The sequence below is a fragment of the Pan paniscus genome, chromosome 6, assembly GCF_029289425.2.
Source record: "Pan paniscus chromosome 6, NHGRI_mPanPan1-v2.0_pri, whole genome shotgun sequence".
NCBI classification, from domain to species: Eukaryota; Metazoa; Chordata; class Mammalia; order Primates; family Hominidae; genus Pan; species Pan paniscus.
The window spans coordinates 117,945,891-117,969,180 of record NC_073255.2 but is presented as its reverse complement, the minus strand read 5'-3'; the positions used below and the strand labels follow the sequence as shown (position 1 = coordinate 117,969,180).

The window sequence follows — 23,290 nt, the reverse complement described above, 5'->3', positions numbered from 1 at the left end:
GTCGTGCGGGGCCGTAGCGGCCCCTCTAGAAATTCGGGAGGTCCTCTCTGTGTCTCTGGTCCTTGGGACATCAGGGAGGAGTTGAGTCCACCCCGAAAATGAAAAGCCAGGGACTCTTTCTGTTTTTACCGAAGACGGTCAGACCAGATGAAGGCTGCGGCGGTTCTCTCACCCAACCCCGACGCCCTGGGGCAGGGAGGGCATGGGCTGAGGCAGCCACCTCGGTCACCCTCGTGGACTTCAGAGCCCAAGGTCCCTGAGTACCCTTGGGATAAGCACAGGGTTCCTTGTCCATAAACCTGGATCGAGGTCACTGGATACCCTTGGGTCCAGCTCCTCGGTCCAAGTTTATGGACATGGAACGCCGTGCTTGGCCCGTGAAGCCAGAGATTGAGTTAATACTTCGTTGATGAAAACAATCAAACTGTAAAATATTTGAAGACATTTATTTTGAGACAAATATGAGTGACCAATGGCCCAAGGTACAGTCTCAAGAGGTCCTAAGAACATGTACCTATGATGGTCGGGCTACAGCTTGGGTTTATACAATTTAGGGAGACATAAGACACCAATCAATACATGTAAGATGAACATTGGTTCTGTGGGAAAGGCAGGACAATTCCAAGCGGGGATGTTCCAAGTCATAGGTGAACTCAAGGGTCTTCTAATGGGCAACTGGCTGAAAGTTATTGTCTAAAGACCTATAATCAATAGAAAGGAATGTCTGGGTTGACTAAGGCAGGGGTCCCCAACCCTTGGGGCACAGACAGATACCAGTCCATGGCCTGTTAGGAACTGGACCGTTACTGCAGGAGGTGAGCTGCAGGAGCAAAGCTTCACCTGTATCTACAGCCACTTCCCATTGCTCTAATTACTGCCTGAGCTCCGCCTCCTGTCAGATCAGCCATAGCATTAGATTCTTACAGGAGCACAAACCCTATTGTGGACAGTGCATGCGAGGGATCTAGGTTGTGCACTCTTTATGAGAATCTAATACCTGATGATCTGTCGCTATCTCCCATAATTCCCCAATGGAACCCTCTAATTACAGGAAAACAAACTCAGGGCTCCCACTAATTCTATGTTATGATGAGTTGTACAATTATTTCATGATATATTACAATGTAATAATAATAGAAATAAAGTACACAATAAATGTAATGTGCTTGAATCATCCTGAAACCACGAAACCATCCATCCCCCTCCTGCCATCCATGGAAAAAATTGTCTTCCACAAAACTGGTTCCTGGTGCCAAAAAAGGTTGGGGACCGCTGAACTATTTATTTTGAGACAAATATGAGTGACCAATGGCCCAAGGTACAGTCTCAAGAGGTCCTTGTGGACCAGGGTTCCCATTGTGCAGATGGAGCCTCCAGGCAGCCGGCTTCAGAAAGAACAGACTGCAAATATTTCTTATCAGACTTTAAAAAGTACCAGACGCCCAGTTGATTCTCTCCTGGATCAGGAAAAAGGCCTGGAAAGGGAAGGGGATTCTCTACCAAGTGTAGATTTTCCCCACGAGAAGACAGCTTGGTAGGATTATTTCAAGATATGGCAAAAAAACATATTTGGGGTGGAAATATTTTCGTTTCCTTCTTTATCTGCCATGTGATGTTATGCCAGAGCCTGGTTGAAAAGTCAGCCAGGTTATATAAAGTTAAATAAAACCTGTCTGATGAGGCTTTATGGTTTGAAGGGGGTGACTCTCCAGGCCCCTTAGATAGTAATTTGGGCAAAAGAAGAAAACAGTCAGAGTTTAGTCCTCAACTTTGCAGACCAGGGTCATGGTGACATCAATCAGAAGTAGCCTTGTCCTTCTGTGGGTCCTAAACTTCCTGAGCAGAAGACCTAGGGGCTGAACTCCTTCCAATGCTGCAGGACTCGATGAAGCTGTCTTTGCCTGCCTTTTCCTCCTGCTGCTCTGGCTCAGCTGCAGGTTTCCAGACTGAAGAGTCTGTATTTTCCACCTCAGCACTACTCCATTGGGCCCCCTGTGAGTTTGCTTTTGTCTGGTCCTGCAAAACTCACATGTGTTGAGGAACACCAATATGGCTGCCTGCACGTGGAATTCCCTGTCCATACGTGTCATGAATTCATAGATACTCAATATCATTTTTCCCTGACGTTTTCCAGGATAATTTAAAAATTTTTTATGTTTAAAGACATGCAAAATTAGAGAAAATGAGCCTCCATGTGCATTCTTTTGTTTCTTTTTTTTTTTTTTTGAGATGGAGTCTTACTCTGTCGCCAGGCTGGAGTGCAGTGGTGCAATCTCGGCTCACTGCAACCTCCGCCTCCTAGGTTCAAGCGATTCCTCTGCCTCAGCCTCCCGAGTAGCTGGGACTGCAGGCGCGCACCACCACGCTCGGGTAATTTTTTATTTTTTTTGTATTTTAGTAGAGACGGGGTTTCACCATGTTGGCCAGGATGGTCTTGATCTCCTGACCTCATGATCTGCCCGCCTAGGCCTCCCAAAGTGCTGGGATTACAGGTGTGAGCCACCGTGCCCGGCTGTTTCTTTACTTCTCTAATAAACTTGCTTTCTCTTAAAAAAAAAAAAAATGAGCCTTGGCAGGGCACGGTGGCTCACGCCTGTAATCCCAGCACTTTAGGAGGCTGAGGCAGGCGGATCACAAGGTCAAGGGATTGAGACCATCCTGGCCAACATGGTGAAACTCTGTCTCTATTAAAAATACAAAAATTAGCTGGGTGTGGTGGCACATGCCTGTAATCCCAGCTACTCGGATGGCTGAGGAAGGACAATTGCTTGAACCCGGGAGGCAGACATTGCAGTGAGCTGAGATTGCACCCCTGCACTACAGCCTGGTGACAGAGTGAGACTCTGTCTCACCAAAAAAAAAAAAAAAAAAGCCTCCATATACATTGGCCAGCTTTAACAATTGTTACATGGTTAGTCCTTTTAATTCATTCCCCCATGGTCTTGAACTCGTGACCTCAAGTGATCCACCTGCCTCAGCCTCCCAAAGTGCTGGGAGCCACTGTGAGCCACTGTGCCTGGCCCCAAAATCTCCATTTTATAGACCAGGAAACAGGCTCCAAAAAGTCACTTTTCCAATATCACACAACTGATACGTGGGAGCATCAGGAGTGAAACTTGGCCCCCTTTCTCCAAAGCCTGTGCTCTACTGCCTGTCAGTTAGACGGGGAAGAAAGAGATGGGAAATGGAAACAGGATCACCAGGACAGAGGGAAGAACCGGGAAACCTACACACATTTCAAGAGCCACACCTGTGTCGATGCTTTGGCGGGGCTCCATTCAGCCTCTTGGTCAACGGGTCTTTGTCTAGTTATGAAATCATTAAGTGGTTATGCTGGGGCTTGAAGAAAATCCATCTATTTCCAAACCCATTGTCCTTTCCGGGGCTGAGATGCTCCTCAAGCAAAGGGGCTTAGAGCTGCTGTAAAATATTAATGTCAAAACAGACCTTAAGGACAATCTGGTTAAACTCTTGTTTCTTGTTTTCAGTTGAAGAAACCAGTGCCTGAAGAAGTCGGATCCAAGGTACACTAGTTAGCTAATTAGTATCAAAGCTGAGAGCACAAGCCAGATTCTCCAATCCTGTGTGCTTGCTGTGTCTCAAGAGATTTTTTATTTTTATTTATTTATTTGCGGTAGGGCCTCACTCTGTTGTCCAGGCTGGAGTGCAGTGGTGTGATCATAGCTCACTGCAGCCTCCAACTCCTGGACTCAAGTGATCCTCCCACCTCAGCCTCCCGAGTAGGCACATGCTACCATGCCTGGCTATTTTTCTAAAAAATTATTTCTTTTTTTTTTTTTTTTGAGACGGAGTCTCGCTCTGTCGCCCAGGCTGGAGTGCAGTGGCGCGATCTCGGCTCACTGCAAGCTCCGCCTCCCAGGTTCACACCATTCTCCTGCCTCAGCCTCCCGGGTAGCTGGGACTACAGGCACCCGCCACCATGCCCGGCTAATTTTTTGTATTTTTAGTAGAGACGGGGTTTCACCGTGTTAGCCAGGATGATCTCGATCTCCTGACCTCGTGATCCACCCGCCTCGGCCTCCCAAAGTGCTGGGATTACAGGCGTGAGCCACTGCGCCCAGCCCCTAAAAAATTATTTCTAGGGGTTTTACCATGTTGCCCAGGCTGGTAGAGAACTCCTGGGCTCAAGCAATCTTGCTGCCTCAGCCTCCCGAGTAGCTGGGACCACAAAAGAAAAATAATTCCCATGCACGCCACCATGCTGGACAATTTTTTTTTTTTTTTTTTGTGAGACTGAGTCTTGCTCTGTCGCCAGGCTGGAGTGCAGTGGCGCCATCTCGGCTCACTGCAACCTCCAACTCCCTGGTTGAAGCAATTCTCCTGCCTCAGCCTCCCAAGTTGCTGGGATTGCAGGCATGCGCAATCACACCTAGCTTTTTGTATTTTTAGTAGAGATGGGGTTTCACCATGTTGGGCAGGATGATCTGGATCTCCTGACCTCAGGATCTGCCCACCTCGGCCTCCTAAAGTGCTGGGATTACAGGCGTGAGCCACCGCACCCGCACCGCACCTATTTTTTGAAAAAATGTTTCGTAGGGGTTTCGCCATGTTGCTCAGGCTGGTCGAGAATTCCTGTGCTCAAGCAATCCTCCTGCCTCAGCCTCCCAAGTAGCGGGATCAGATGCACACCACCATGCCTGGGAGATTATTGGCTTGACAAAAGAAAAATAATTCCAGTGCCCTTTGCAGCGGAAACCCAGGAGAGGAAAAGATTCCAGCATTTAGTGTTGTCTCTGGCACCTTCCTTCCATTTCCAGTAAGGTGTTCATGGTTCTCTCTAAAAAGGTGCATTTCTGGATCTTCCTCGCTCGTTCTCATCATCACCTATTTTTGCTGCCATCAGCTGGCCAGCAGAGGGTAACCAAACCTTGACTTCCCTTAGAGCAGGCTGGGCAAGCCTCTGGCGCATGACAACTCTGAACATGTCCTTTTTCTTCCAGGAAGCAGAAGACATGTGCAGCATGTTGGAAAGCTGCAAAGACATTTGCTAAAGAAATTGAAAGGAAAAGAGAATGAAAGTGGAATGGTGGAGTTAAACTTCATGAAAAAAATTATTCAGTGCTACTTTTTTTTTTTTTTTTTTGAGATAGAGTCTCACGCCATCACCCAGGCTGGAGTGCAGTGGCACGATCTCAGCTCACTGCAAGCTCCACCTCCCGGGTTCACGCCATTCTCCTGCCTCAGCCTCCCGAGCAGCTGGGACTACAGGCACCCGCCACTACGCCTGGCTAATTTTTTTTTTTTTTTGTATTTTTTTTAGTAGAGACGGAGTTTCACCGTGTTAGCCAGGATGGTCTCGATCTCCTGACCTCGTGATCCGCCTGCCTCAGCCTCCCAAAGTGCTGGGATTACAGGCGTGAGCCACCACGCCCGGCTCAGTGCTACTTGTTAAAGCATGGTAAGGAAGACTTTATTCAGGACCATCCTAATAAATACAGGAACCACTGCAGTGGGGTCTTGCAGTGAGGGGAGAGAGATTGGGTTCAGCTCTGAACACAGCATGGGCAAGTGGCAATTTATAGCCAAGGAGCAGGATGGGGGTCAGTGGATGGAAAATGATCAAGAGGAAACATCAGAGGGAAGGGGTATTCTTGCTGAACACAGGCCAGGCTGATCAGACATCGCCTGGGGCATGGTGGAGGACAAGGAACCTGACCAGATAAATATCAAGAGTAATTAGATATGGGCTGGGAGCGGTGGCTCATGCCTGTCATCCCAGCACCCTGGGAGGCTGAGGCAGGTGGATCACTTGAAGTCAGGAGTTCGAGACCAGCCTGGCCAACATGGCGAAACCCCGTCTCTAAAAAAAATACAAAAATTAGCTGGGTGTAGTGGTGTGCACCTGTAGTCCCAGCTACTCGGGAGGCTGAGTCAGGAGAATCACCTGAACCCAGGAGGTGGAGGTTGCAGTGAGCTGAGATCATGCCCTCCAGCTTGGGCAACAGAGAGAGATTCTGTCTCCAAAAAAAAAAAAAAAAAAAAAAAAAAAAAAAAAAAAAAAAAAAAAAAATCAAGAAAGAAAAGAAAAAGAAAAAAGCCTAAGTAGATATGGAGGGTGGGAGGTTTTTGCTAAACTTAGCAGGGTTCTTGCTAAAACTGGATTTTAGGCCCTTGCATGGTGGCTCATGAATATAATCCCAGCACTTCGGGAAGCTGAGGTGGGAGGATTGCTTGAGGCCCAGGAATTTGAGACCAGCCTGGGCAACATAGCAAGACCCTGTCTCTGCAAAAAATTAAAAAAAAATCTAGGCATAGTGATGCATGCCTGTAGTCCCAGCTGAGGCTGAAATAGGAGGATTGCTTGAGTCCAGGAGGTTGAGGCTGCAGTGAGCCACAATCGTGCCACTGCACTCCAGCCTGAGCAACAGAACGAGACTTGTCTTACAAAAATAAAGAAAAATAAAATCCAGTTCTGGGTCGGGCACAGTGGCTCACGCCTGTAATCCCAGCACTTTGGGAGGCCAAGGTGGGAGGATTGCTTGAGGACAGGAGTTCGAGACCAGCCTGGGCAACATAGGGGGACCCCCCCCCATCTCTATAAAAGAAAAAATAATTATTAAGAAAAAATAGGGCTGGGTGTGGTGGCTCACACCTGTGAGGCCAAGGCAGGCAGATCACTTGAGCCCAAGAGTTCAAGACCAGCTTGGGAAATAGCCAGACTGTCTCTACAAAAAATACCCAAAAAAGGCCAGGTGCGGTGGCTCACGCCTGTAATCCCAGCACTTTGGGAGGCCTAGGCAGGCAGATCATGAGGTCAGGAGATCGAGACCATCCTGGCTAACACTATGAAACCCCGTCTCTACTAAAACATACAAAAAAAGTTAGCCGGGCACAGTGGCGGGCGCCTGTAGTCCCAGCTACTCGGGAGGCTGAGGCAAGAGAATGGCGGGAACCTGGGAGGCGGAGCTTGCAGTGAGCCGAGATGGCGCCACTGCACGCCAGCCTGGGAGACAGAGCGAGACTCCGTCTAAAAAAAAAAAAAAAAAAAACAAACCCCAAAAATTACCTGGGTGTGGTGGTGTATTCGTATATATATATATACACACACACACACACACACACACACGTGTATCTATACACATATACACATACACATGTGTATATATAATAAAAATATATATGAGACCTTTGAGCCATCCCAGCAAATTATCAAACCTGAGACTGAGGAGAAGATTGTGGAAGCCCTTGATTTATAGCCGGTCCAAAGCACAGGTGAAAACCCGGAATGTAAGACTGGCGTCTGAAATGGGGGCAGTCTTGAGGGACTGAGCCCACAACCTGTGGAGTCTGCATCAGTTACAGGTAGTGTCAGAATTGAATTGAATCATATGGCACCCAGTTGGTGTCCAGAGAATTGGTTGGTGTATGAAAAAAAATCCCACATTGTGTCAGAAGTATGAGTAAAAACAGTCAGAGATGTGTTTGGATGCCTCCTGGACACAACCTCACATCCTCCCAGTTCACCCTTTTTTTTTTTTTTTTTTTTTTTTGAGACAAAGTCTCACTCTGTTGCCCAGGCTGGAGTGCAGTGGTGCGATCTCGGCTCACTGCAACCTCCCCCTCCTGGGTTCAAGTGATTCTCCTGGCTCAGCCTCCCGAGTAGCTGGGACTACAGGCGCCCGCCACCACGCCTGGTTAATTTTTGTATTTTTAGTAGAGAGGGGGTTTCACCATGTTGGCCAGGCTGGTCTCGAACTCCTGGCCTCAGGTGATCTGCCTGCCTCGGCCTCCCAAACTGCAGGGATTACAGGCATAAGCCACCATGGCTGGCCATGTCTATCAGTCTTAAAGAGTCTGTTGTTATCAGTAATTCCATATGGGGAGAGGGTATAATGAGGCATGTTTGGCTCCCCCTTCCCATCATGGCCTGAACTAGTTTTTCAGGTTAACTTTGGAATGCCCTTGGCTGAGAGGAGAGGTCCATTCAGGTGACTGGGTGGCCTTTGAAATTTAATTTTGGTTTGCAAAGTAAACAGATAATTTTGCATGAGAATTTTGTTTGTGGGTTGCAGCTCCAGTCTTTTAACTTTGAAATACTTTTTTTTCTTCGCCCCCAATGTGTATTTATGCAACCAAGGATGAGAAAAACAAAGAACAAAAAACAAACCAGCACAAGCACTGCCACCTAGAGATGATAATTTATTGTTTTACCATGACTCAGAAGAGAAACAACATAAAGAGAATATTTCAAATCCCCACAATTTCCTTCCCCAACCTCACTACTCTTAACATTTCTTTATCAGACGCCACTGGCTTCCTAAAATGGACCACTGACTATGTATGTGTACACATTTCATTATGCTGCCTTTTCTCTTATGATTAAAACTTTAGCCCTCATTCGAGGTTTCCAATGGTTACTTTTAGTGGAGGAGTTCCCTAGCTTTTAAAAAACCACTTTTCCTCTAAGATTCCGTTATTTATTGAAAGAAGTCTTTCTAGAAATGTTAAGGAGGATTTTAAATGAACACATTCAATTAAAAAAAATCACGTATTGAACATCTACCAAGCATCTGGACTCTTCGGAACCTAGTAAAATGAAAAAATCCAGTTTTAACAACAGTAACTTCATTCTGCGGGTATACAGAGACAAGCACGTTTCTTCTTTTGGTCTAATTTATTCTAAACGAAGAAGCTGGGAACTGACAAAACAGGACAGGTTGTTTTTAATCCAGTCTACAAATAAACAAGACAATGCCTGAGTTAGCCCTCTATATAGATTTAGGCTTATGCTGACCTCGTTGTAAAATCTGTATTTAACTAAAAGTTAATAAAAATACATATGTTCATCTTAAAATAATTACTGATTTTGCTTGGCTATCCCACCCCTTACCCCCAAACTCATATATTTTTAGGACAAGATTTTCCTGCATAACCACAACCTGTCTCCTCCCACCCCACCCCCATCATAGATGTTTTCAAATAAGAACCCCTGCGATCAGCAGAAGCATCTCTAATCTAACATGCTTTGTCCTTGCTAGGGCAGGCTAAAAGCTTTAAAAAGCAACCGGATGCTCTTCTCTGGTTGAGGTGAGGGGAAGGCGCTCGGGTACCAACCCCAGCACACCCCAACAGCCTTTCCTCGGCCCCTCCTCAGGCCTCCTAATTACTCTTTCTCAGCCTGGAGTGTGGGCCCGTTACCGTCCTCTTCCCCCTTCTCCTTCCATACTGCACTTAACCTTGCTGGAAGACTTAATGATGGAGATTTAGGGCAACTGTGGCTGCTTGGACCCTTCCCTGGACCAAAGGAACTTAAAACCCAAACCTGACACTGGAATGAAATCCAAGTTTTTAAATATCACCTTTCAATCACTCACAGATCTCACTCTATCTTAAAATACTCAGCCTCACTCCTTAATGAGTGCTTGCTGAAGGGAGAAAATTCCATTTTAAAAACGTATTCACTTTACTGATTACTGTGCAATTTGAATTAAGTCACGATTCTTTAGTAAATGGAGGTGAGAATCTCAGATTCAAATTGTCGGAGACCATGATTTAGAAGTCTACCAAACACCCAGTTTCCTTCCACTGTTTTAGGGTAACAGGAAAACATGAGATTGGGGTGGTGTCCGCTATTAAATGGAACCACACATCATGAAATTCAATTCTCATGTTAAGACATTCTGTATTGTGGGATGTCAAAAGTATTTCCCAAACTTTTGTTTGACCTGCAGAGTTGGAGATGGCTTACCTCCCTATAACTTCAAGTTTGTTTCACAAAGCTTTGAAAAGTAAAACAGATAATTTCATTTTCAGATAATAAAAAATCTGAATAGCAAAATAATTGCTTTTAAATGTAGTGTGTCCACTCTAAAAAAAAAAAACCCTAAATCTATGTTAGAAAAACTTTTCAAATAATGCCTTTTATTAAATTCTCCAGTAGTAGTTGAAATAAAAATCTACCCTAATTTCTACGAAATGATCTATTTATATCACTGACTTTTCTTTTTCTCTGATTCTATATTTCATTTAACAATCTGCAGACTTTCACCCCATTTCCCAGATGGGAAAACCCTAGCCCCTTCGTATCTCTGAGAAGTTGCTCAGAGTAGGACACAGAGAAATATGGCCCCCACCCTGGGAAGTACTGCTGTCACTGTTTAAGTGTATTTCAGTACTGTTACTCCAATTCATACACACAGTCTTCCATGAGGATGGTAGGATGAACCTGGTTAGCTGGCTTTGGATAAGTACATCAGCATGACTACCTGGAATAAAAGTGACTGACTCTAGGATAAAAATTAAAAAAAGATTCTTTCACAGCAACGAGTCTTTGCAAAACCTCTCTCCTAATAATCACAAACCAGGGGAAGAAAAGTGGGAGCAGGGAACACAGGAACACAGCCAAAGGGAATATTGCAAAATGCTTCCCGAGCTTCATCATACAGACTTCTTGCAATGCCACGACTGGATGCATCTGCACACAATTCCGGGAAATGCCCACCTTGCTGTTCTCCTATCCCCAATTTTCTTTCTTTCTTTTTTTTTTTTTTTTTTTTTTTTTTGAGACAGAGTCTCTGTTACCCAGGCTGGAGTGCAGTGGTGCAATCTCGGCTCACTGCAACCTCTGCCTCCCGGATTTAGGTGATTCTCCTGCCTCAGCCTCCCGAGTAGCTGGGACTACAGGCGCCCACCACCACGCCCGGCTAATTTTTGTATTTTTAGTAGAGACAGGCTTTCACCACGTTGGCCAGGCTGGTCTCAAACTCCTGACCTCAAGTGATCCGCCCACCTCTGCCTCCCAAAGTGCTGAGATTACAGGAGTGAGCCACCGTGCCTGGCCAGTCCTATCCCCCCCTTTTTTTTTTTTTCTGACATGGAGTCTCGCTCTGTCACCCAGGCTGGAGTGCAGTGGTGCCATCTTGGCTCACTGCAACCTCCGCCTCCCATGTTCAAGTGATCCTCCTGCCTCAGCCTCCTGAGTAGCTGGGACTACAGGCGCCCGCCACCATACCCAGCTACTTTTTTGTATTTTTAGTAGAGACGGGGTTTCGCCATGTTAGCCAGGATGGTCTCGATCTCCTGACCTTGTGATCCACCCCCCCTTGGTCTCCCAAAGTGCTGGGATTACAGGCCTGAGCCACCGTGCCCAGCCTTATCCTCAATTTTCTAAGCATAAGGATTTAAGAGTTAGTGGGAAAGCATGACTACGGTTTAAGAGAACCTGGTCAGCTGAAGCAGTCCCACTTGGCCATTCCAGTACACTTCCTACTCTCGCTTCATGGAGAAGACCGTCTACTGACAAGAGAATCCATCCCCTTTGCACACAGTGGTCACCTGACAGCTCAGAGGTCAACTTCTTGGTTTTGAGGAAAAATTCAAAAGGCTGCACATGTTTAAAGGAGTTGTTCCATTTCAGTGCCCCATTAGCCTGTCTTTCCTCAGAAATTTACCAATCTCTTGATGTGATAAGCACCAAACTATGAAGCTTTTCCCTTCCTCTCCCCGCTGCTCCGTTCTGTGAACCGACTTTTTGTCTACAATCACACTGATTTCTTCACTGTTTGCTCCGAAACTTCACTTTTTCTGAGTGATGTGTTCTGTCAAATAGGCTAAAATAAAATACAGTATCTGCTTACAGGTAATATACAGAACAATAACAAGGGACTGAAGGTACAAAACACACACGGACATTATGGTCATATAAAATATATAGAAGTACCTAACGTTAACAATTTTTGTAAGAAGTTGCACATTTTGCTATTTTTTTAAAGCATTTCCCCACATTTTTTTTCATCTGTAGATCCTCTGCAGTTAAGATTGAGCACCCCCCCCAACTTTTTTTTTTTATACAGAGCCTCGCTCTGTCACTCAAGGCTGGAGTGCAGTGGCATGATCTTGGCTCACTGCAACCTCCGCCTCGCAGGTTCAAGCGATTCTCCTGCCTCAGCCTCCCGAGTAGCTGGGACTACAGGCGTGCGCCACTGTGCCCAGCTAATTTTTTTTTGTATTTTTAGTAGAGACAGGGTTTCACCATGTTGGCCAGGCTGGTCTCGAACTACTGACCTCGTGATCCGCCTGCCTCGGCCTCCCAAAGTGCTGCGATTACAGGCGTGAGCCACTGCGCCCGGCCAAGATTGAGCTCCCTCTTGCAATGTTTCTCAAATTCATCACATGATTGGAACATACCGATGGAATTCATTTTCTGTCTGAAGCAATGAGTGCTATACATGAAAGTTTTCCTCACATATAATATTCATCAAGTTTATTTACAGTATAAGCTTTCCGATGCTAAGGGCTGAGATGTGATTAAAGGCTTTGCCGTATTCATCACATTCAGGAGGCTCCTTTCTGGAATAAATTCTCTGATGTCTATGTGAACTGTCCCACGTATCACACGTCAACCTCTCTATACATATTTAGCAGTTTCACTTTTATGCCTTTAATATTAAGTGCTTTACATATCAAGATGTCTCATAGATCGATAATCTCAGGTTTTAGCCTTGCCTGCCAGGCTGGAGTAGAAACAAATACCCCACAACCTGAGGATTTTACTTCTCTTCCTGGCAAGGGTAGGGTATATATTGAAAAACTCTTCAAAAATTTCCATTAGGACAACTAGCATGCTAATGGTTAACTGTAGAATGTTTCAACTGTTAACAGACTTCAGCGGGCCAAGAACTTTTGAATGACTATCTTGAACGCCAATTAGATGTTGCAAGCGTTTTTGACCATGACCCAATTACACTTTGCACTGAGCATCTGATAAATGAATGCACTGCAAGTGGTTTTAATAAACAGTTGTAGCCTGTTTTCCTCAGAAAACACATCTTCAAATAGCTGCTTCAAGGACAGCATGTGGCTGAAGATCGAAGCAACCCTAGTGGCAGCTATCCAACAAAGTCAGGAAGATGTCTCCATGAAACGGAATTAAATGTGAGGGCACAGGTCACATTTAACCTTCATTTAAAAACAAAACTCAAAAGTGATGGCTGAATTATATCAGCATGTAGTTGTGGCTGAAAGAAAAAAAAAAACCAAAGGCCAATGTAAACATGACCAAAGTCCTTTCCCTCTTAAAAAATAAGTGCTTGGGTCGTTGCCTGGAGTTCCACACCTCACTTTTCAGTTTCTTTCTTTCTTTTTTTTTTTTTTTTGAGATGGAGTTTTGCTAGTCACCCAGGCTGGAGTGCAGTGTGCAATCTTGGCTCACTGCAACCTCTGCCTCCTGGGTTCAAGTGATTCTCCTGCCTCAGCCTCCCAAGTAGCTGGGATTACAGGTGCCCACCATCATGCCCGGCTAATTTTTATATTTTTAGTAGAGACGGGATTTTACCACGTTGGCCAGGCTGGTCTCAAAACTCCTGACCTCAGGTGATCCGCTCACCTCGGCCTCCCAAAGTGCTGGGATTACAGGCGTGAGCCACCACACCTGGCCTCAGTTGCTTTCTAGAGGGCAAAAGTCCTTGCTCAAAAGCACAGGAGTTTTCTACAAAACCACTGCTGTGGCTTATTCTTTGAAGAAAATCCTTAAAACATTTTCTGCCTCCATTTTAGTTACTTAGATATACTCTTCTGGAGTAATGGGTTTCTCTTCCGTTGCATGGGTAGAAATATCCTAGTGACTGGTTGACTTGCAACATGTTTTCCCAAGTAATGCTGATGAAACTGCTTAGAAGCTATAGGGAAGTTGTAGTTGGTTTAAGTCATAAAGCCAAGGAGAGGCCAAAGAATGACCACTGTGCAGTTTTAGCTCCCACTTTGTTGGTTCCATATAAAACCATTTGGTCTCATGGACTTCAGCTGCTGATCAGTGAATGACTGATGAGTAATAGTTTTAGTATAAGTTTCTCAAGGGAAAGTCTCAAACTATATATGGGGTTCTCTTGTTATGGGGAGGTCACACTGATAGTCTTGAGGTTTGTTCTCAGTCTATGTTTCTGTTTCCGCAGGGCTGTCCTAGCCTTGGGTAGGACCCTTGTCCTACTTGAGTGGCGATGACTACTTACACAGCTCACAATCTCCTGTGTGTGAAACAGTCTCCTGCCATCAGCTTCTAGGTAGCCAGTTGCACCCTGCGCACAACGATGGGACCAATGGAAGTTTCATAACCTCACCTCAGTCTTTAGTGATAAGAAACAGAAAAGTCACTGTGCACTATGACGATGGCACAGCCAGCCACATCTCAGTACACTGCTGAGTTTCTCAGAACAACAAAATACATTTAGTAATTGCCAGTGAACAATTAATGCTTTTGCAAAGTTACTGGAAAAGCGTGGGAAAAAACACTCCCTACCACGTTCCTTCTTCTGAAAAGCAACAAAAATCACATCTTCTGAACTCCAGTATCTAAGTACAAATGATTCAGAAAATCCCCAAATCATCATACTGTTCAGCAGCTAACTGCAAAGAATTCTAAGAGCTTTGCCACAGAAAGACGTCAAAAAAAAAAAATGACCTTCATCAATGTTCATATTTTTCTTCAAGATGACGATGATAAAGTCATTTCTGACATTCCATGGTATTTACTCACTGTTTAGAAAGTCTATGCAGGCGGCTTACTAGTGCCTTTCATTTATATTTGGAACAAAAATAGCATCAGACCCTAGAGGTTTAGCATGCCTTGTGGCTACGAAGGTCCTCTTTAGAAGCTGGGCCAGGCTACCATATTTCAGGGACTCACGATTCACAGGTTTTATCACACACATAGAAGTCCTGTAGAAGTCAGTCTGAATGAGTGCCTCTTAGGTGTTCAGTACTCACTATGTCCAGCACTGTGCTGGCAGGGATAGAAATATATCCCTTGACAACCGAATCTTTTTTGGGGGTTGGGGGGTGATTAAAAACTTCATACATGAAACAATGAAGGATTAAAAGACAGTATACAATCAAGTGCTAACTTGTGGAGAAATGCATTTAGGAGTGCGATAGTGCTTTAGGGATTTCAAGAAGGGAGAGATGTATTTGGAGTTGTTGTTGCCATTTCAGTAGAACTGATCTCAGGGATGAGGATAGAACCATCTACATTTGTTGCAGTCCTTTGGAACTGTAGACTGGTGCACATACCCTCTCTTTCAGGAAGAGATAGAAATCTTTGGTTTGATACTGATTAGCACAGTCCTAGATTTCTACAGCTTTGGTAGGCTACCAGTGATCATATATACAACTTATCGTATATATAACTACCTTGAGCAGCATGTCCCAATGTCGTTTTTGTTTTCACTGTCCCTCTTTTTTGAGAAATAAGCAGGATGTTGGCCAAAGTAGGGCTTGTTTGCAGCAAGTAGCATCCTAACCTCCGTTATCACTTTCGTGGAGCCAATCTTGATCTTTCAACTATTATGTTGTGGTTGCCGAGAGTCCAAGAGTGCCTTAAAGGTATCCTCATTACTGAAAAGCCTGACATTTCACTATGCGTGTGCTTTTCTCTTGTGTGGAAATCTCACGTGGATTATCCGTAAGATTAGCTTTTCCCTGCAGGGGCTGTGTGGAAGGATTATATGCCCAACTACTACATAAAGGCAGAACACTGCTGATGTGACTAGAAGGATCCTTAAGTGTGACTTTTGTTTTTTAATCCGTTGAGGCTGTATTTCTTTTTCCCTCCAGGAGCACACATCTCTGAAATAATTTTAGAAACAAAAGGGGGAAATAGCTTGATGGCAAATTCTTCCTTTACACACAACTTTTCAGGAACGCGCCAAATGCATCAAGGGAGGCTGGGCTGTACTCAGAGGCTCTCTCTCTGGCATGGATTCTGTGATGCAGAGTGAGGGTGGAGCTGCGGGTGAAGGCCTTGCCACACTTAGTGCACTTGTAGGGCTTTTCTCGAGTGTGAATTCTCCGATGCAAAATCAGGTATGAGTTTCGGTTGAAAGCTTTTCCACATTCACTACATTCATAGGGTTTCTCCCCCGTGTGAATTCTCTGATGCTTGGTGAGGTCCGAGCTCTGGCTGAAGGCCTTCCCGCACTCATTACATTCATAAGGTTTCTCTCCAGAGTGGATGCGCTGATGGAGGATGAGATTGGAACTGTGGCTGAAGGCCTTGCCACACTCGTTACATTCATGAGGTTTCTCTCCTGTGTGGATCCTCTGATGCAGGACAAGGTTGGAGTTAAGACTGAAGGCTTTCCCACACTCACTACATTCATAGGGCTTTTCTCCAGTGTGGATTATTTTATGGCGGATAAGGCTTGAACTTCTCGTGAAGCATTTACCACATTCATCACATCTGTGAGACTTTGTTCCCGTGGGAACTTCTTCAGGGGTGGTGAAGTTGGAGCTCAGACTGAAGCTTCTTCCCAATCCTTTCCCCTTCTCCCTTGGACCTCTCTCTCCTGTGATGGTTTTTTTGTCCTTTCCTATAGCTGGCCCTGAATCTCTCTTCTCTTTCCCGGTTTTCTCCTCAGGGTTTTTCTGCTGTCTTTCTCCTGTTTTGCCCTCCTGGTCACGTTTCTCTCCAAACTCTTTCTGGGATCTTCCTGTTGTCTCCCCGCGTGATGCTGAATCTTCCGAGGTTTCAGCCTTTGAGGTTGACTCCTCGTTCTCATTCCTGTTTTCACCACCTGACATAATAAATAGAAAATTCAAATCGCACCTTTTTCTTTTGAATATACAGGTGGGTCAAGCGACAGTTTCCCGGGAAGCTTCTACACGGCTGCAAAATGACTTTGCAATATTTTTATTTTTATTTCCTTTGAGACAGAGTCTCGCTCTGTCGCCCAGGCTGGAGTGCAGTGACGTGATCTCAGTTCACTGCAACCTCCGCCTCCCAGGTTCAAGTGATTCTCCTGCCTCAGCCTCCCAAGTAGCTGGGACTACAGGTGCATGCTACCACGCCCGGGTAACTTTTTTTTTTTTTTGAGATGGAGTCTTGCTCTGTTACCCAGGCTGGAGTGCAATGGCGTGATCTCGGCTCACTGCAAGCTCCGCCTCCCAGGTTGACGCCATTCTCCTGCCTCAGCCTCCTGAGTAGCTGGGACTACAGGCGCCCGCCACCACGCCCGGCTAATTTTTTGTATTTTTAGTGGAGACAGGGTTTCACCATGTTAGCCAGGATAGTCTCGATCTCCTGACCTTGTGATCCACCCGCCTCGGCCTCCCAAAGTGCTGGGATTACAGGCGTGAGCCACCACGCCTGGCCTACGCCTGGGTAACTTTTGTATTTTTTTAGTAGACACGGGGTTTCACCATGTTGGCCAGGCTGCTCTCAAACTCCTGACCTCAGGTGATCCACCTGCCCTGGCCTCCCAAAGTGATGGGATTACAGGCATGAGCCACTGCACCCGGCCTGACGTCACAATATTAATTGGAGATAAAATAGGAGAAAAACAAGGGGAAAAACTGGGACAACAGGAAGATCTGTTGTCCTAGTTTTGGAACAACAAAAATTTGGAAAATGAGAGCGCAGGCAAAGAGTGGAGAGTAAGGGGAAATGACAACAGAGGGAGCATGGGGAGAGGACGGAAGAAACAGACACAAGGGGAATGAGCAGAGGGAAGACAACAAATCACAGCAGAAGGGAAGGGATGAGAAGCAGGAGCCTTCAGAGGTCACAGGTCTACTACTGGATCACCTGATAATTAATTGGAAGGTTTATGTATACATTTAAAACATCATGTTCCATTTCTAACAGTATTCTTAAGTTCAAAAAAAGAACAGGTCTTTCATAGAAAATGATTAGTGGTATTAGCAGAAAGAAAGGAATAGTAAATATTTCTCCAATTCTGTGAGTTTTCTATCAACAAGCTGATGATTAACAAACAAGAAACTTTGTTTTGTTTTTGTTTTTGAGACAGGGTCTTGTTCTGTCAGCCAGGCTGGAGTACAGCGGCATGAGCACAGCTCACTGCAGCCTCGATCTCCTGGGCTCAAGTGATCCTCCTGCCTCAGCCTCCCAAGTAGCTGGGACTACAGGCCTGCACCACCCCGCCTGGCTAATTTTTAAATTTTTTTGTAGAGACAGTGGTCTTGCTATATTGCCCATGCTGGTCCTGAACTCCTGGCTTCAAGCGATCCTCTTGCCACAGCCTCCTCGAGTGTTGGGATTACAGGTGTGAGCCATTGTGCCTGGTCAAGGAACTTGTTTTGAACCTGGTAGGCTACAGGAATCTTCAGACACAGGAAATAGTTTCTATCCAACAAGGAGAGGAACACAGAGCTGACAGTGCTCAAGTAACAGAGGAGTAGGTGGAAAAAAGTGGTTACGACATTAGTAAAAATAATTAAACCCTTCACTGACTGACACAGAATAACTCAGAACAAAAAAGAAACAGAAAACAATGCTGGAGACCAGGTGCAGTGGCTCACTCCTGTGAAATCCCAGAACTCCAGGAAGTGGAGACAGGTGGATCACTTTAGCCCAAGGGTTTTGAGACCAGCCTAGGCAACATGGCGAAACCTCTTCTCTACAAAACATGTAAAAATTAGCTGGGCATGGTGATGCATGCCTGTAGTCCCAGCTACTTGGGAGGCTGAGGTGGGAGGATTGCTTGAGCCTGAGAGGTCGAGGCTGCAGTGAGCTGTGATCGCAGCACTGCATGCCAGCCTGGGAAACAGCAAGACCCTGTCTCAAAAAAAAAAAAAAAAAAAAATCATCTAGTACAAAGAGCAAGTACCAAGAGAAATTATAAGCCCCATTTATGCCTGATCAAAAACAGAACTTGATGTTTCATTAGTAACATCCTTCATGTTCACGCTTTATTCACACTCCCTTTGCCCTCTCCAGGTAGAAGCTTGCTGTGGACCTCCCTATTGCTGTACTCACGTGAGGGCTTCTTTGCAGCACTGTCCTGAGGGGTTAAGATCCAGCAGAGACAAATGGAAATGTCTGCCAACAGTGTCACCTTGTCTTATCTGGCTGATGCCTCTTGAACTTCCTCGTTCTTACTACACATCCAGGACCCAGAGCTCTTCACAGAAAATCACCATTAAGTTTGGAAGCTGGGAATCCTCATCACAAGGACAGTCCAGGTGCAAGTTCGTGGAATTACACAAAGCAGTGTATTGGAATCACACTAATCACACAGGATGGAAGAAGACAGAAAGCCAACAGAAGGATGCTTGGTAGTTTCGGGAATGTGGTACCGGGACAATGGGTTGGGATTAGACGGATGATCAGTTCGCCTGGTCATCTCTGCTAGGAAAGAGATATTCCCCCGACAGAGGCACCTAAATTGTAATCCATGGGAACGGAGCAGAACTGCCTCCCAGGCAACTGAGTGGCTGAAGAGGTGAGGACTTGGAACTCAATTATTTCTGATTTTAAAGAGCAAAAACTACTTAGCAATAAAAAACCCACCTGGAATCAGGGTCACAGTACCATGCTTTTGGAGTTAAATGAACACAAACATTCTCACTTTCCATCTGGTCTACAAAAGGGGATAGGTAGTCTCTAACTCCTCAACACTCAATTGAACACATCAGAGATCCCACAGCTAACACACAGAGAGACAAAACCATCTTATCAGACAGTAAGCCTGCATCCGTCTTACCCTGGGGAAATGCGCTCCCATAATTCTCCTGCCTGTTGTCCCTACTGAGATTCCTCCGAGCCAGATTCTGACATCCCCATTCCTCCAGAATGAGGGACACAGCCATGTCCTCGATCTTCACCATTGCCTAAAATAACACAAGAGAAACGGTCATTTCCCCCCAAACTCAGGGACAATCCCATTGCTCAAACCTGGAGTCAGGAAGAGAGGTGGCTGCAAAGCTACAGGACGCTGGGAAGAAAAGGGTGGCCAGAACTTGGGGGTGGAGGGGAGTTTGTGGTAGAAAGATGCTAAAAGGAGAGGACAGGGTTGGGGCTTCTTTGAGAGCAGGGGCATCCAGAGTGGCCTGTGGAGATAATGAAGAGAGCTCAGGAACAGAGGCAGACACTGAGGACTCAGGAGAGCAGAGGGGCCACAGCTCACCTGGGAATCCGCTGTGAATAGTGCAGATGCCATCGCCTGGTCTCTGGGACTACCCTCATGAGGGGGTGCAGGAATGTGGGCAGCAGGAAGAGCTGGGGGAGGAGAAAGGGGCTGTGAGTAAATCAGCTCCGCTCTGAGCCTTGCTCAAAGAAGGGCTCGGGGCACGTTCCTTCCTGCACCAGCATGTTCACTGTTCCAAATACAGAATTCCAGACAACACAAACGAGAGAACACAGGGCCTCAGTTTTCCCAAGACCTCTACTCTTGAGCAGGAGTCATAAAAGGGTCCTAATCACCTGGTCCAACCCTTTTATTTTAAAGAAGGGGAAACTTGAGTCCCTGAGACTGCAAATGACTTCCCTAATGTCACATTCCCAGTGGCAGAGCCAGGATGGGAACCCAGGTTCCTATTCTCAGCTATAAAAGTGGGTACCTTCAGCTCATAGCTCAAGTCTGGCTCCTAATTTCCTCCAGTCCAAGGAACGATACCAGGATATGAGAATCCCATTTATGCCTACACTTGTGGAAAACACAACACAGCTTTAAAATCTTTAGTAGCAGGTGAGGCGGGAGGATTGCTTGAGCTCAAGGGGTCGAGGCTGCAGTGAGCTATGATCACGCACTCCAGCCTGGATGATAAGAGTGAGACCCCGTCTCAATGAAATCCAGAAAAACAACAACAAAAAAAACACTTTAGTAGCAATATCCAGAAAGGCAGGGAAGTAAGGAGGTCTCCTTAGCTCTGGGTAAGTTTTTTTTTTTTTTTTTTTGAGACAGAGTTTTGCTCTTGTTGCCCAGGCTGGAGTGCAATGGTGCGATCTTAGCTCATCGCAACTTTCGGCTCCCGGGTTCAAGTGATTCTCCTGCCTCAGCCTCCAGAGTAGCTGGGATTACAGGCATGAGCCACCACGCCCAGCTAATTTTGTATTTTTAGTAGAGGCGGGGTTTCTCCATGTTGGTCAGGCTGGTCTCGAACTCCTGACCTCAGGTGATCTGCCCGCCTCGGCCTCCCAAAGTTCTGGGATTACAAGTGTTAGCCACTGTGTCCGGCCACCTCTGGCTAAGTTTTTGCCACTTTTTGTCCCTCTACTTTTCTCCCTCACTTGGCCACAATAAATACTGTTTTTTTTTTTTTTTGATAAGATGTATGCATGGTTCAAATGCTGAGACAAAAGTTGGGGCTGACACACAACAAAAGACATGCATAACATTATCACATGATCACAATAACTGTGATGCATAACAATTATGAAAATTTTAAATTGTGCAATTTAACCCCCTCCCCACCTCTTGCCAAGTACTATTAGATTTGGAAATGTTACTGGTAGACAGATGATGTTAGTGAGATACAAGGATATTTGAGAAATGAATTTGAAACTGAATGACCAAACCTTGTACCTATTTCAAACCTTTATACAACAATAAGATAGGCTCTCTGTCACCCAGGTTGGAATGCAGTGCTCAAACATGTCTCACTGCAGCCTTGACCTCCCAGGCTCAAGTGATCCTCCCACCTTGGCCTCCCCAAATGCTGGGATTACAGGTGTGAGCCACTGTACCCAAGTACTTTTTTTTTTTTTTGGAGATGGAGTCTCGCTCTATCACCCAGGCTGGTGTGCATGGTGCGATCTCGGCTCACTGCAACCTCCGCCTCCTGGGTTCAAGTGATTCTGCTGCCTCAGCCTCCCAAATAGCTGGGACTACAGGCGCCTGCCACCACGCTCAGCTAGTTTTTGTATTTTTAGTAGAGACGGGGTTTCACCATGTTGGCCAGGATGATCTCGATCTCTTGACCTTATGATCTGCCCACCTCAGCCTCCCAAAGTGCTGGGATTACAGGCGTGAGTCACTGCGCCCAGCCCCAAGTACTTAATTTTTTAAACTTCTGAGAGTAAGGAAACACTCTGGAAAACAAATAAGAGGAAATTGAGAATAAATGTACCTGTCTCAATTTATTTAAGAACTATTTAGTAAAGAGCAACTGTGTGTGCCAGGATCTTTGAAACTGTTACTCTGGCAACCTAAACTCTATAATCTAGTGCTTAAGACCATGAATATCCTCTCCAGTTTCCTAAGGTCGCCCTGTGACTTCTGCTTGCAGAGTGTGGAGAAACCTTACAAGAACATCAACAGTAGTGGAGTTAAACATCATGGTGCACCAGTGTTTTTTTTTTGTTTTTTTTTTTTGAGACAGCGTCTCCCTCTGTTGCCCAGGCTGGAGTGCAGTGGCGCAATCTTGGCTCACTGCAAGCTCCGCCTCCCGGGTTCACGCCATTCTCCTGCCTCAGCCTCCTGAGTAGCTGGGACTACAGGCACCCGCCACCATGCCTGGCTAATTTTTTGTATTTTTAGGAGAGACGGGGTTTCACCGTTAGCCAGGATGGTCTCAATCTCCTGACCTTGTGATCCTCCTGCCTCGGCTTCCCAAAGTGCTGGAATTACAGGCGTGAGCCACCACGCCTGGCCACGGTGCACCAGTTTACACGGCTTTCTCTAGCACATACCTGCTGGCTGTCCTCCAGGATGCACGGAAGAGAGGATGCATCCTTAAGCTCCATGTCTAATATTCCTTAAATGTCATCACCAATAAACACACTGGTTAAGGAATGTGCCTCGATCAATTCTTTTTTTTTTTTTTTTTGAGATGAGTGTTGCTCTGTCGCCCAGGCTGGAGTGCAGAGGAGCCATCTTGGCTTGCTGCAACCTCCACCTCCTGGGTTCAAGCGTTCTTGTGTCTCAGCCTCCTGAGTAGCTGCGATTACAGGTGTACACCACCACAACCAACTAATTTTTGTATTTTTAGTACAGACGGCGTTTCGCCATGTTGGCCAGGCTGGTCTTGAACTCCTGACCTCAAGCGATTTGCCCACCTTCGCCTCCCAAAGTGCCGGGATTAGAGGCGTGGGCCACTGCGCCTGGCCTTTTTTTTTCTTTTTTGAGATGGAGTTTTGCTCTGTTGCCTAGCTTGGAGTGTGTATGAATTTTTAACAAAAAAAGCTTAAAAAGTATAAAATAAAAATTTTTTTAACTAGAAAAACCCCTATAGAATAGGGGGATAAAAAATGTTTTTGTATAGCTGTGCAACACGTTTGTCTTTTGAGTTATGTTATTACAACAGTCAAAAAGTTAAAAAAATCAAAAAGTTCATAAAGTAAAAAAGTTACAGTAAGCTAATTTATTATTTGTATTTATTTATTTATTTATTTACTTTTTCTGAGACAGAGTCTCACTCTGTCACCCAGGCTGGAGTGCAGTGGTGCAATCTCGGCTCACCACAACCTCTGCCTACAGGTTCAAGCGATTCTTGTGCCTCAGCCTCCTGAGTAACTGGAATTACAGGCATGCACCAGCACGCCTGGCTAATTTTTTTATTTTGTAGAGACAGTGTTTCACTATGTTGGCCAAACCAGTCT

At 45.6% G+C, this 23,290-nt stretch overlaps 1 protein-coding gene across 2 annotated transcripts in view; it reads right to left on the bottom strand.

The window, feature by feature from the left end:
• Positions 1 to 136: 136 nt before the first annotated feature.
• The window catches only part of ZKSCAN1 (zinc finger with KRAB and SCAN domains 1), a 34,111-nt gene continuing 10,957 nt past the window's right edge, over positions 137 to 23,290 (bottom strand). Inside the window, exons 4-6 of one of the 2 annotated variants that reach the window (XM_024929569.3) lie at positions 19,878 to 19,969; positions 19,455 to 19,581; positions 137 to 5,008 (exon numbers count right to left, since the gene is read on the bottom strand). In XM_024929569.3, coding sequence (XP_024785337.1) covers positions 4,842 to 5,008; positions 19,455 to 19,581; positions 19,878 to 19,969 — 386 coding nt within the window. In that variant the 3' untranslated portion in view covers positions 137 to 4,841. Of the gene's footprint in view, positions 5,009 to 8,140; positions 16,527 to 19,454; positions 19,582 to 19,877; positions 19,970 to 23,290 lie in introns of those variants that run through there. The other variant, XM_003815733.6, reaches the window with a different exon arrangement.